Below are 13,328 nucleotides of genomic sequence, written 5' to 3'. Positions count from 1 at the left end.
CATCTGTTCCAGTGAAAAGGGAACAGGCAAACCAGGCAGGCCCTAATGAATGTTTAGTGCTAATAAATTATATGTGCTGAGGTCAGTAAACATAAAATGTAGGTAGTGGTGGATCAGATGCTCTCTTTATGAAGTTAACAATTATGATGGATGTTTTTTTGTAAACTTGGGGTAGACTTTATAGTTAGCCCTGATCATGTGCCTGCTTTTTTGTTTAGTAAAAGTAAAGTGCACATTAATAATTGAAATTCAACCCATTGCACTACAGAACTCTGACACTGAATTCAGTTTTCTGCCTAAGGAACTTAATTAACAAATGTCATTTTATCTATATGATAATTTCTAATAACATAGGTATAATATCATGCTTTTCTTCACGTGAATCGCATACAAGTCATGAAAACTGACATTGTGAAATTATACGTTTCTGACCCCTGTCTGGTCAACTGTTGTCACACATGAGAAGACTGAAGGAAATGGTGTTTTCTAAATGCCCGTGTAGATATTCTTATATACATATGAGATGTATGCAAACATGTATATGTATGCCAGTTTATATAGAATGTACGTATTTATAAACCTGGATATTTATATTGTAGTACGTAATTCTGAATGATTTTATCTGAGCTGCAGTGTAGTGTAGTTTAAAAAGTGTCCTTTAACATTTTGAGGTACCTTGGATTTATTTGCATTTTATGTAGGGCCAGATTCAAACACCCTTATGTTTAACATTAAGGGATATAAGCTCTAAGTGTAAAGGAAGAAGGTGAATCAAAAATGGCAGTCAATCACCATAATCAGACTTATGCTCAGTGACCCCAGCTGGTGTCTGTGGACTTCAAGAAATTAATCTGTCATTGTTGACCCTCAGAGTAGGCAAGCCCGAAGGTCATCATTGTACACTGAGGATTTTGGTGTAATGAGCCTTGTTGTGCAGATAATACAATAGGTCTGCTGTGTTGCTGCACCTGTCTTGTGCAGATGAAGCAAATAACTTAGTGCATGTGTCATGGTAACCCTGAAGTCTATTCCTGTGTTCTGCTGTGACACCGGGGCCACAGAGGCAAATAAATACAACAAATTCCTGGCACTTTATTTATTCCTAACTTATTTATACAGACAGATTGTTTAGGGGACATCATAAAGGAATAAAATAAGTGAATTACTACTTCTTAACACATTCAGTTGATTTAAATTCTTAACACATTTGATTTAAATGGGCGGTTTATGCAGCTGGTTGTTCAAGTAAGGCTAAGGATTTATAAATACTAGTCACCAAACTGAATGACTTTAAAGGACTGTGTCAGCAATGTATATATGTAAGGAGGGAATGGGGAAGAGTTGGGATGGAACGTAAGGACCTCACAGATGAGGGCATGGGTAGTAGGATTGATAATGGAAAGGCAAGATTAGCAGGAGGAGGAATAAAGGAGTGAGATAGGAAATGATACAGGATGTATTTATGCTTGAGTGAAAAGTTACTATGGAAGAATATATTCAGTTTTTGGAATTAATGTATTCTTTACTATAGCTTGATAAAAGGCTGGTGTAATTAAGTGAGGTATTTTATAGCACAATTTTGGCTGTGAGAGTGTTTTGTTAATACTGAGGTTTGTATGTTTAGAGAAGGATAGTGAGGGGATGGGTTGAGGCCAAGGTATCTTTGTACAGTAAGAACTGGAAGGCTACTTCTTTTTGTGTCAGTAACAGCAATGCGGGTGTTCTTAGGAATCTTTAGAGGTGTTCCAAAGACCATGATGCTAGATTGTAGGATGTTGAGAAGCAACCTGTTGTTTTGGGTCCAGATTCAAATCTTACTGAAGCTATGTTGTAGTTTCAGCTGGAGCTGTGGAAGTTTATTGCAAGTTTCAAGTATGAGGTGGTCATCAGCATACATTATAACGTAAAAAGATTGGATGAGATTGTTGGTGAGATCATTGATAAAAAATGTTAAAAGCAATGAACTCAAAACTAAACCTTGGGATACTCCTGTGTTGAAGGAGTATTGGTTTGAGAAAATGATCTTTGAGTAGATCTGGAGTGATCTGTCTTGTAGGCAGCTTTGGGACCATAATACCGAGCCTGCTTAGCTTATGGAGGAGGAGGTTATGACTGTTTTGAATGTTTTGGTGATGTTTCAAAATAGTCTACCTGTTAAATTAGATTCACCCAGTTTAATCCAGATTTAGTTGACGGCTGTGTATAGTGGTGGTCATAGTACTAAAGACGTTGGGGTAGCCATGTTGAGTAGTCCATAGAAGACCATTAAGGACTTGATTATGTTGAGTAGTCCATAGAAGACCATTAAGGACTTGATTATAGATATTTTTTTGAAAGATTTTCTAAGTGGGCAAAGGTTGGCTATTGGTCTGAAACCCTTGCACACTTTGATATGAAGTTTCTTAGGAAGAGAGATGATGAAGTACAGGCTAACACAGAAGGTCTTTGGCTAACGAAATTCACAGATGACTGCAAACTAGGAGCCATAACCGAAACTCCTAACAATGTGGACATCCTACAAAAGGGCCTCACTGAGACAGATGCCTGGTGTCAAAACCATGGCCTCAAGCTCAATGCCAAAAAGTGCATTGTCATCCCCTTTGGTAAAAATTCTGTACCCATGAACTACAACATAGGTGGTAGTATACTTAACACTGAAAGTGTGATAAGAGACCTTGGGACACAGGTGGACAGTAGTCTCTCCTTTGATAATCACATCGCCACAGTAGTCAGGACATCCTTCTACGTGGCACACCTCATCACAAAAGGCTTCTCATCCAGGAAAAAAGAGGTCATTGTTTCCCTCTACTCATCACTCATTAGACCCATTATAGAGTACAATGCCCCTTTTGGTGTGTACCTCACAAGACACCTACAACTGGAAAGGCCACAGAAATACCTCATAAAGAAGATTACCGGCCTCAAACAGATGCCCTACGCAGATCGTCTCAAAAAACTCCAGCTTTACTCTGTCGCATATCGCCTACTCAGAGGTGATCTCTGCCTAACATACAAAGCTATGTCAAACCCAGAGCTGTTGGACATGCTCCACTTAAAGAAATCCCAATCCCTCTGAGCTACACACTCTAGGGACCTAAACCTTGTCACCACATTAAATAGAACATGCCAGAGGGATAGATTCCTGTCCCAGAGACTTCCCATACTCTGGAATAAACTACCTATCTATATCAAACAAAGCTCCTCATTAGCACTCTTCAAGAAAAATCTTAATGACTGGATGGGAAATAGGAAATTCACCCCAGGGATCACCTTTGTGGCTCTGCTCGACTGTGGCACGGGAAAATAATTTTCTTGGGTGGCAAAAGCCAGGGTACCTTTTTGGCTGGGCTTGTATAGGCCCCAGGGCCAATAGCCTAGTACCTACCTATGAACCTATGACTGCCTGTTTCATGCGGGTAGGAAAGCCCCTTAGGAAATTGACAAGGTGTGTATGTAGGTTTTGCAATATGAGCAGCTATCGGTTTAAGAAAATCTGGATGCAACTTTGAGAAGACTGCATCAGTTTTCTCACTGAGGTTTGGTAGGGTTTGTGAAGGCTGCCAGCCCAGCTAGCTAGAATTTTGTAAATAATCCTATGTCATTTGTAAATATTAATATGATCCACAAGCTTGTCTTACAAATGTAAGAGAACTATATGTTGTGTGTGTGTTAAACTATGTTATGTGCTAAGCTTCAAAAATGTAACCACAGTGCACTCTGCTGGAGAAGAGCAGAAATGTATATGGACTATATGCTTGTGCAAATGTATATTTTCATAGTAGAATTTGGGACATACAGAGTTAACTTGCAAACTCTGAGAAAATAAGTAAAGAGTTTTATGAGTGTATTTACCACAACTAAAAGACATAATGTCTACAGCTAGAAATTCTTTCTATTGTCTTGAGATGGAGATTATAGGTTTCAAGGGCAAAAGTATTTAACAGTTTTATATTTCCAGTTCCAGGCAAGATTTTAATAGATAAGTATTCTTGACACTGAGGTGTTACATTTTAAGTTCCTGTTGGCGTGGAAACCAAATGCAGAGTTGACAAGAGTAACGTAATCTGACATGACCCAGCAGTAATGTGTATTATTAATTTTAGAACTGTCTCAGAGAGAAAGTCTGTGCATTTTGCATCTTGTTCTAGACCTGTAAACATCCTCTCACCAGCACCTGTCTTTGCTCTGTAAGACTTAGATCATAGTATTTCTCTTAGAGATAGATAGGGGTATAGCAAGATTAGTCTAGATGTTTTCTGTATTTATGTGAGACTGTCCTGCAATGTTGTTGTTGTTGTTGTTGTGTCTTTTGGATTTTCCCAGTTAGGGGTCGCCACAGTGGAATTCCGGTCTGCTAATGATTGGCAGTAGATTTTTACGTGCCGAGTTGTCGGCCCTGACGCACAACCTTCAATGAAGGTACGCCCATTCACGCATGTCTCCACACAGAAGATGCTCTAGCTGAGAATCAAACAGGACAATGTCTTACTGTGAGGCGACAATGCTACTGTGAGACTGTCCTGCAATGTTGTTTTAAAATATTTCCTGTGATTCTGAACTCTGTTGTAACTGTATTGGGTTATTGCATATTGTTCTGTTATTATTTATTATTAAATATGTTTAAACCTTTTAATTGTGGCTGTTTTTCTTTAAACATATTTAAGCTCTTCGAGTACATGTATTTGGTAACACTGTACAGGCCACTCTAACTAAAATAGCATTAAAGTCTTGGACACACTTACCATTTGGATAATAGCAACATTACACAATGGAATTGGTCACCCTTTGTAAGGGCCTTTTGTAGCTGATAATGGTGGTTGGTGGCAGGTGGTACTACCATATAGTCTGGGCAGAAGGAGGCATAGCTAGGGAACCTGTGCCAGCCTTCCCCAGGAGTGTCTGTGTGTTTGTATATAAATCAGATCTCAAAGTGTGTGTGTGTGTGTGTGTGTGTGTGTGTGTGTGTGTGTGTGTGTGTGTGTGTGTGTGTGTGTGTGTGTGTGTGTGAGCTACTTGGGCAGGGACACAAAGCATTGGTTGGATAGAAAGGTTGCTGGAGGTTTTGGCTTGACCACTTGGCTGAGACCTTAACCCTATAGCTGTGCCAGTGGGGAGTCTTATTGGGGATCTGGAGAGAGAGGGAGGAAACCAGCCCCAGACTGACTGTGATCTCTGTGTGCTCTTAAAGGAAATTGTACTTTACTGTGTGTGTACTTGTTATCCTCCCAATGTGCACATCCCTCACTGGTGTTAATGGTGAGGATTGAGGTTCCTTGATTACTGGGCCAGTGCAGGGGCATCACAGGGTTGTTTTTCAAAATTATGCGTAAAGTAGATTGTGGGGGGGGGTGTAAGCTGATAGTGTGTAAAGTTGGGAAGATGATGAATTAAGAATTGGTTGTTTTTGGTAAGTAAAGAACTTGTTTATGTCTTTTAAGGTTTAGGAAGTGCCTATAATTAATGACATTTTGTTTTTCTTTATTTTATAGGTTGGAGGAAAACTCTGGGGATTCTACAGTACTTCCTGTTGTTGTTGTGTCTTTCAGCTTTTCCCGGTTAGGGATCGCCACAGCGGAACTCCGGTCTGCTAATGATTGGCAGTAGATTTTTACGTGCCGAGTTGCCAGCCCTGACGCACAACCTTCAACGTAGGTACGCCCATTCACGCATGTCTCCAGACAGAAGACGCTTTAACTGAGAATCGAACGAGACAATGTCTTACTGTGAGGCGATAGCGCTACCGCAGCACCACCACCGCAGTACTTCCTGTAAGATCCTTTATTTCTTTTCAGAAGTATTTTATGTTCCTGTCCTTGCTTCCCACCTGTTTCTTAGGAAAGTGACCTGTGCAGAATAAGTTGCTCTAGTGACTATTTTCTTTAGCTCCAGGTAATTTTGGTGTAGCTGAGCACTGGATTCCTGTTGTTTTCAGGTTTCCCATGCCTTACCCTTGCTTTGAATATTTATATTTAATTTTCATTTATTCCCTAAAAAGATAGTTTACTGCTGAGACATTTGCTGTTTAGATATGCGGTCATGAATTAGTAAAACCATTCAATGTACATACTACAGTGCTGTCCTTAATTTACTTAACTGATGGATCAGTAATGAATTTCCAAATATGATTGTACAGCTTTCATTGCGTAAATACTGGATGCATGAATTTAACTCTGATATTACTATAGACACAAACCTCGTTTTATCATTCATAATACTCTTTGTATGCTTCTAACTGTAAAGCCTTTTATTGCATAACCAGGGAGAGAATACTTGCTGGAAGATTACACCATATATACAAATGCAGCAATAGATATTTGTTTGCAAAGTAATTTCTCCATTCATTTCTGGTATCTACTTTTAATTATTAAAGTAGAAATTTGCCTTTCCTAATTCAGAGAGAACGCACTGCAGAACGACAAGCTAGACAGCTCACTTCAGGCTGTGCTTCCTCTTTAATTTTAACTGTGACTCAGACCAAATGGCATGAATATCAGCAGTACCAGTGATTGGACCATTTGACTGCAGGACTATCCAAAAAAGCTGGTCTCTCACTGGTTCAGTGCAGTGCTGGGGCTGAACCAATGATAGAAAAGGAAGCAGAGCAGTCATCAGCTAAATTAGAGCAGCAGCTGTTTAAAGCCTGAGAAGTTCCCTGCATACAGCAGAGCATTTGAGAGGTTTGCATCAAATAAGTCACATACAGCTCCATCTTCTGATGTGCGACCGTCTATTTTGCAGGGTTATGCATTCATCTAACACTAACCAAAGACCCAAGAGCTCCAGCATGACTTTAATTCACATTTATGTGCAAACCAGGCCATTTAGAATTTTTTTCCACTTGTGCTATGCAGTAACTCTTAATACTGAGCAGCTCTCAACCTATATGCTTGCCTTTTGAAAGGACACAGCTAGTCTCATTTTGATTACATTTTATTGAATAATTTATTTAATCTGATTTGGTGGTCATGTGTTTAGGCTTAATTAATGGAGATCTTGCTCTCTTAATATGAAAACAAATGGTTCACTGCATCCAATAACAATGTTTGATAAGCTGGGGGATCCACAGTGTCAAGAATAAATGCTATTTTTTTTTTATCAGTAGTGCTATGCTGATTGGATTTGCCCAGTCACAAGTACTGCTTGACTGCTTGTGGACTACAGTTATTTTCCACTTTCATCTTAGGCCATGTATTCATCATATTTAAACAAATCCTACATGAAGATGAAAATATTAATACAATATCAATGTTATGTCTTTAATGTAGGTATTTTGCTCTTCCCCTGTTGCACCCTTTTTGCAAGTTTTGTACTTTCCTGTGATTAAAGTTACTGTACAGATACTGCTATAGTTCTTGAGCATGTATATCTATCTGCATCCATCCATGCACACACAGACATGTGTACATAATAAATATGTCTAATTACTATCCAATTGCCATTCTATCCCCCTTATCTAAAATCCTTGATATATGTATACATTCCCAAATAATGCAGTATCTCCTCACTAATAAACTGCTAACCAAACCCAGCACAGATTCTGTCCCCAATCACAGTAATGCCACAGCCCTTATTAGCTTTACCAACACAGTAAACCAACATTGAAACAATGGTAACATAGTATCCACTATATTCCTAGATCTCTCCAAGGCATTTGATACTGTCTCCCATCCCAAATTCCTTTATGCTCTCCCCAATCTTAATCTCAGCCACTCCACACTAGCGTGGTTTACAGACTATCTAACCAACTGCCAACAAGCAGTAAAATGGAAAATTCCTCATCTCCCCTCCTGTCATCCTAGGGATCCCCCAAATTCTTGGACCTCTTATTTTTAACATATTCACCAACCAACTCCAGGAAGCTAACTGGCACACCACTCTAGTCCAGTATGCCAATGATTCCACTCTAATCTGCTCTGCCCCATCACTCCCTCAACTCCAGGAATTGACACAAGAGTCCTTTACCGCTGTTGAAACCTGGTTAGCCATCTCTCAACTAATACTTCACCCCAGTAAAACACAGCTAATGATGTTCTATCTCACTGGAGCCTTAGACCCCATACCACCATTCATAATATCCTCAGCCAATAACACCCCTGTCCCACCTGTCCAACACACCAAACCTCTAGGGGTTATCATAGATCACAACATGAAATTTGATATCCACATGGCACATATAATAAAGAAAGTCCATAGAAAACTCAGAACCCTATATAGATGCAAAAAGTACCTCACCAATGACAGTAAAGCTGCCATCACTCCTCTATGCCTCCTGATACTCATCAACCTAAACAAAGCAGACTTTAACAAACTAAACACTTGCTACAATAAAATAGCTAAGTTTGCTACTGACTCACCCTTCAGGACACATCACTGCATAATAATCAAGCAATTGTCCTGGTTAGAATTATCCAACCTGTTCACATATAACCAGCTTACAGTAGCCCACCAAATTCTATATTATCCCGATAGAGTTCCTGCTCTACAAGGTCTACTTAATATCTACTCTAACAATCGCCTATTAAGCTCCACCAATAAAGCACTTGTTGACATAGGCAAAAGCAACAATACCTCTGGGGACTCCTTGTTATCCATTTCTGTTGTGAAAACATGGAATACCATCCCTATTGATATTAGGACCTTGGAAAACAAAAATAATTTCAAAAAACTCCTCCGGTCCCATTTACATAGTTCTTGGTTATGTAATTGTTCTGAACCTGGATAGCTTCATTTAATTAGATCATATTGTACCTTAACCTTCTATGAAAGCTTGCAGCAACTCCTTTCTATACTCTTAATCAATGTGTGTTTACTGTAATAGCCACTGATGAATGTAACCAAATGACTGAACAAAATGTCCTTTCAACTGTACTGTTTATTGTAACACACTGTGTTCTTCAGAGTAGTAAAATGAAAAAAAGGCTTCCACCCATTACAGGATTGTTTGACCTGCAACCTGAATAGCACAATTTGTGCTTTTTATTTCTTCGTTTTATTAAAGCCTACATTTTAACAGAATTTCTCAGTGAACTTTTCGTTGTGGTGGAAGCCTTTTTTTCATTTTACTATTTTTGCCTATTAAGGCTTCCTCTGGAGGTGGTTTTTGGTTTGGTTGTTTGTGTTCTTTAGAGTATGTTTACTTTTTACTCCTTTCCTGGCCTTGAAACTGTACTTTATCAACTTTTGACTCTGTACTGTACATTATTAACATGTGTATTGCATTTACTGTATTTCGTGTACTAATCTTTGTGGGGCGGCCGAGGTGGTACAGTGGTTAAAGTTGCCGTCTCACAGCAAGAGGTTCTCCCGTTCGATCCTTGGCCTGGGTGCCTTCTGTGCGGAGGCTGCATGTTCTCCCTGTGGTCATGTGGGTTTCCTCCGGGTGCTCCGGTTTCCTCCCACATCCCAAAGACATGTTGTAGATGGATTGGATACTCTAAATTGGCCCTAGCCATGAGTGCGTGTGTGTGTGTGCCTTCCATGGAAGGTTGGGTGCCGGGCTGGCAACTGGACACTGTAAAAACTCCACTGCCAATCATGACTAGACACATGATCTGCTGTGTCGACCCCTAACCGGGAAAAAGTTGAAAGAATAAGAAGAAGCTGTACTAATCTTTGTGGAACTTTTCTCCCTGGGCCTCCGCTGAAAATGGGATACATCCCAAGTCGGACTTTCCCTGCAAACAAATTAAAATAAATAAATAAGTGTGTGTGTGTGTGTGTGTGTGTGTGTGATATATCTATATCTATATATATATATATATATATATATATATATATATATATATATATATCAACACTGCAAGATACTCGAGCACCAGGATTGTAAGTGAAAAACCAAACCTTGAAAAACACAATCCCTGGAAGTAGCAGTCTACTCACATTGGTGAAACAAAACACCATGGCAAACACCCATTATACATTAAGAGAAATCTAGTAAGAGGCCAGATGATTAGAGGGGCTAGAATGTGTTCAACCTTTGAAGGGTTAACTAAAGAACTGATGTTACTGACTCAAATGTTTATGAATAGGGGATACCCAAAGGAACTGGTGGAGAAATTTAAGGAAGAGATTATGAAAGGATGGGGTAATAAATTTATTTCCTTATTAGGACAACAACAAGTTTTTAAGGAAACACAAAGTAACCAGATCAATAGATATACACATTCTATGGTAATAGAATTTAGTTCATTTGGCAGGGAGGTACAAAAGATTCTTACCACGAATTGGGTGATTCTGGAAGGAAATGAAGAGTACACCCACTGGTTAGGTATGGGTCCACTCCTTACCAACAGAGTGGGGAAGAATATGAAATATTTATTAGAACACAAAAAACAGTTAAGCACAGTTAAACATACCAACAAGTGTGGTAGGTGTAACCAATGTTCACTGATTTTAGAAAGCAGTGAATATAGGGTAGGAGATATGACACCCACTATTAGGATGGTTGGTGGTAATTGTCAAACAAGAGGGGTGGTTTATACTGCCATATGTCAAAGTTGTTTCAATTTCTATGTAGGGAAAACAGAAAGATCTTTAAGGCAAAGAATTTATGAACACACATGTGCCATGGAAACTAAAAACAAAAAGAATGCCCTTTTTAAACATTCAGAAATGTTTTCTAATTTTACTAGTTTAGTATACTTGAGATAGTGAAAAGGAACACCAGAGGAGATGATTGGGGGAGCGAACTTGAAACTAGGGAACTACAGTGGCAGTTGACATTAAATGCCACAGAATTGCCGGGTATTAATGACCACCTCTCTATATGGCCAGTGTTAAAACAGAGAGCTAGGAAGTTGTAAGCTTTAGAAAAATGTAATTACTGAAATAAAACCTATGTTTTCAGTTTTATACACTCTACTAGGAAACAAAATGTATTGCAATCCTGCTAACACAGTTCTTGAGTATGTGTTTATACACACTTCTAATTTTAAGTGAACTTCATTTTTAAAAAGTTAATTGTTTTTTAAAAGTTAATTGGTTATTAATTAAGTATACAAAGGTATTTAAGTGTAAAGAGGAGGGAAACACAACAGTTTAATAAAGTCTGGTATATTCACAGACGAAAGCACTTACTTCACTGTTGGATTTTGGAGAATTTTACTCTTGTTGTGGAATTTTAATGAAAGGTGGAATAAACTTTACTGTGCTTGGATTTTGCCCTTGTATTTGGATTAATTTCATGGTGTTTTGTTTCACCAAGGTGGGCGGACTGTTACTTCCAGGGATATATATATATATATATATATATATATATATATATATAGACATATATATATATATATATGTATATATGAGTCTAGAACTCTTGCACAAATGCACTTTTCACCGAATCGCGAATGGACGGGCATATTTATGTGAAAATGCTTTTCACCAATGCAGCATTTTTTGCATAAGTATGCCTGTTGTGCCGGCCATACTACAGTGCGGATAAGGGAAAATCACTTTTCCCCACTGTAGTGTGATCTTGGAGTGAGAATATTAAAGTAGGGGGTGCGTGGGGGGGCACAGCCTCCTGCATGGGGGGTGCAGGGGGGCTTTCCCCCCTGCATAAAAGTAGATTTAATTGTTTTTTTAACACACTTTAGTGAACACGCTTTTTCAGTGAAAGCACTTTCGTTAAAGTGTGTTCAGTGATAGTGGATTTGGACTTTTGAACTTTCGTTCAACAGTCCTAGATCCATATATATATATATATATATATATATATATATATATATATATATATATATATTTGCAGTATACTCTGTTTAATGCATGTGTTGTTGATGGAGGATACTGCTGCCATTTTATGCAAAAATTACACTGGTCAACATTCAGAAAGAGGGAAGATTGTTTCATTGACTGTTCCTGTTGTCTGTGATCTTGTATGCAGGTAAGTGGAATTTTTTTGGTTATTTAGAATAAAGGCTCGGGAAGGTGACAGATTTAGTTTGTGTGTGTGTGTGTGTGTGTGTGTGTGTGTGTGTGTGTGTGTGTGTGTTCATGTGCAAGTGTTTCTGAGTTTTGGAGCATGTGTGTGTGTGAATGTGTGCACATGAGCATGTGCGAATGTTTTTGAGTTAGGGACAGAATTAGGGCTAGGTAACATGAATGTTTTAACGGAGAGTGTGTGGTGGTGTGTATGCAGTCTTTTTGTATCTTTGTCCATCTTGTTTACTGGTACTGTTAGGGAAAGGGTTTTTTGGTAAGATAACGTGTCAGGCTGGGGTTAGGATTAGCACACTTGAGTAAGTTTGTACAATCATGCACTCTGCAAATAATGACAGAGCTAAGCAGCCATGGCCTATAGGATAACACCTCATACTAGCTCATCACTTTAACTCTTGTGATATACACCTACTGTGAAGGAACACATGGTGCAGGAATGAATGCATTTATGCTGAACAGGGTAACTATATGCACTCTATGTAGGAGTGCTACACAATGCCCTGAGTCTGTATTCCGTACTGTATATGTTATGCTTAAGGTGTACATCAAACTAGCATTGTGCACCCTAATCTGTATATACCTGTGTTCTCACACAACCTGACATGGAGAAGCAAAGCCACATAATATGTCATGCAAGACTGCTGTGTTCTTTTTGGACCATTGCTGCTTGTTCTAATTTGAAGGAATGAACATTGCAGTTCAGAAGTGTACTGAGTTACATTGTGCTGACTGCCATAGCCGGTGTACAGTGTGGCAGTTTATGAGCAAGGAATGAAGAGAATATGATCATGTTTCCATGAATGTGCTTTGTGTTGGAAACCGGATCGAATTTATGTGGCCTGTATCTGTGTGTGAATGTGCTAGATGGGTGGCTGGGATCATAAGCTGCACTTCCTTGTAAGTACACTGGATTTCTTTTTGATAGTGCACCACTGTGACTGCAGGGTAATGCAGTGTCTGTAAACAGCCTGGGCACTCAGTATAGCTGTTGCTGATCTGCAATTGCACACATATTCTTGATGTGTAACATCACTACCCTCATGTCCCAAGTGTTCTCTCCATTCCAGCTGCTTCACGCTACATAAAATGAAACAAGCACATTAGTAGTCAGACTTATCATATCACACTACCTAAAGAACTTATACAGCTGAATTTCACCTGCAGTTGGCAAAAGTTCACAAGGAACAAATAACCAAGTTAAATCTACAAGTTAAATCTATGTAAGGCAATGTCCAAGACTCAAACTAATAACTTAATTTGTTAAGTCTAGTGTGTATTGTTTTGTAGTGTTGAATCTCCTGGAAGGATATCCCCACCCCCAACCCCAATTACTCACCCACACTCACAGGCCTTTTACTGCTGAAGGTAAAGCTACTCTAACACTTCAGCATATTTCA

At 39.0% G+C, this 13,328-nt stretch overlaps 1 protein-coding gene across 1 annotated transcript in view; it reads left to right on the top strand.

Annotated features, from left to right (window-relative positions):
- Positions 1 to 11,768: 11,768 nt before the first annotated feature.
- LOC122787890 (N-acetyllactosaminide beta-1,3-N-acetylglucosaminyltransferase 3-like) overlaps positions 11,769 to 13,328 on the top strand; it is a 32,179-nt gene continuing 30,619 nt past the window's right edge. The window contains exon 1 of the mRNA XM_044054813.1: positions 11,769 to 11,875. Within this exon, the coding sequence (XP_043910748.1) occupies positions 11,769 to 11,875 (107 nt within the window). The remainder of the gene's footprint in view (positions 11,876 to 13,328) is intronic.

Source organism: Protopterus annectens, chromosome 13.part0, assembly GCF_019279795.1.
Source record: "Protopterus annectens isolate FY-2018-M chromosome 13.part0, PAN1.0, whole genome shotgun sequence".
NCBI classification, from domain to species: domain Eukaryota; kingdom Metazoa; phylum Chordata; order Ceratodontiformes; family Protopteridae; genus Protopterus; species Protopterus annectens.
This window is presented reverse-complemented; position numbering and strand designations above follow the sequence as displayed.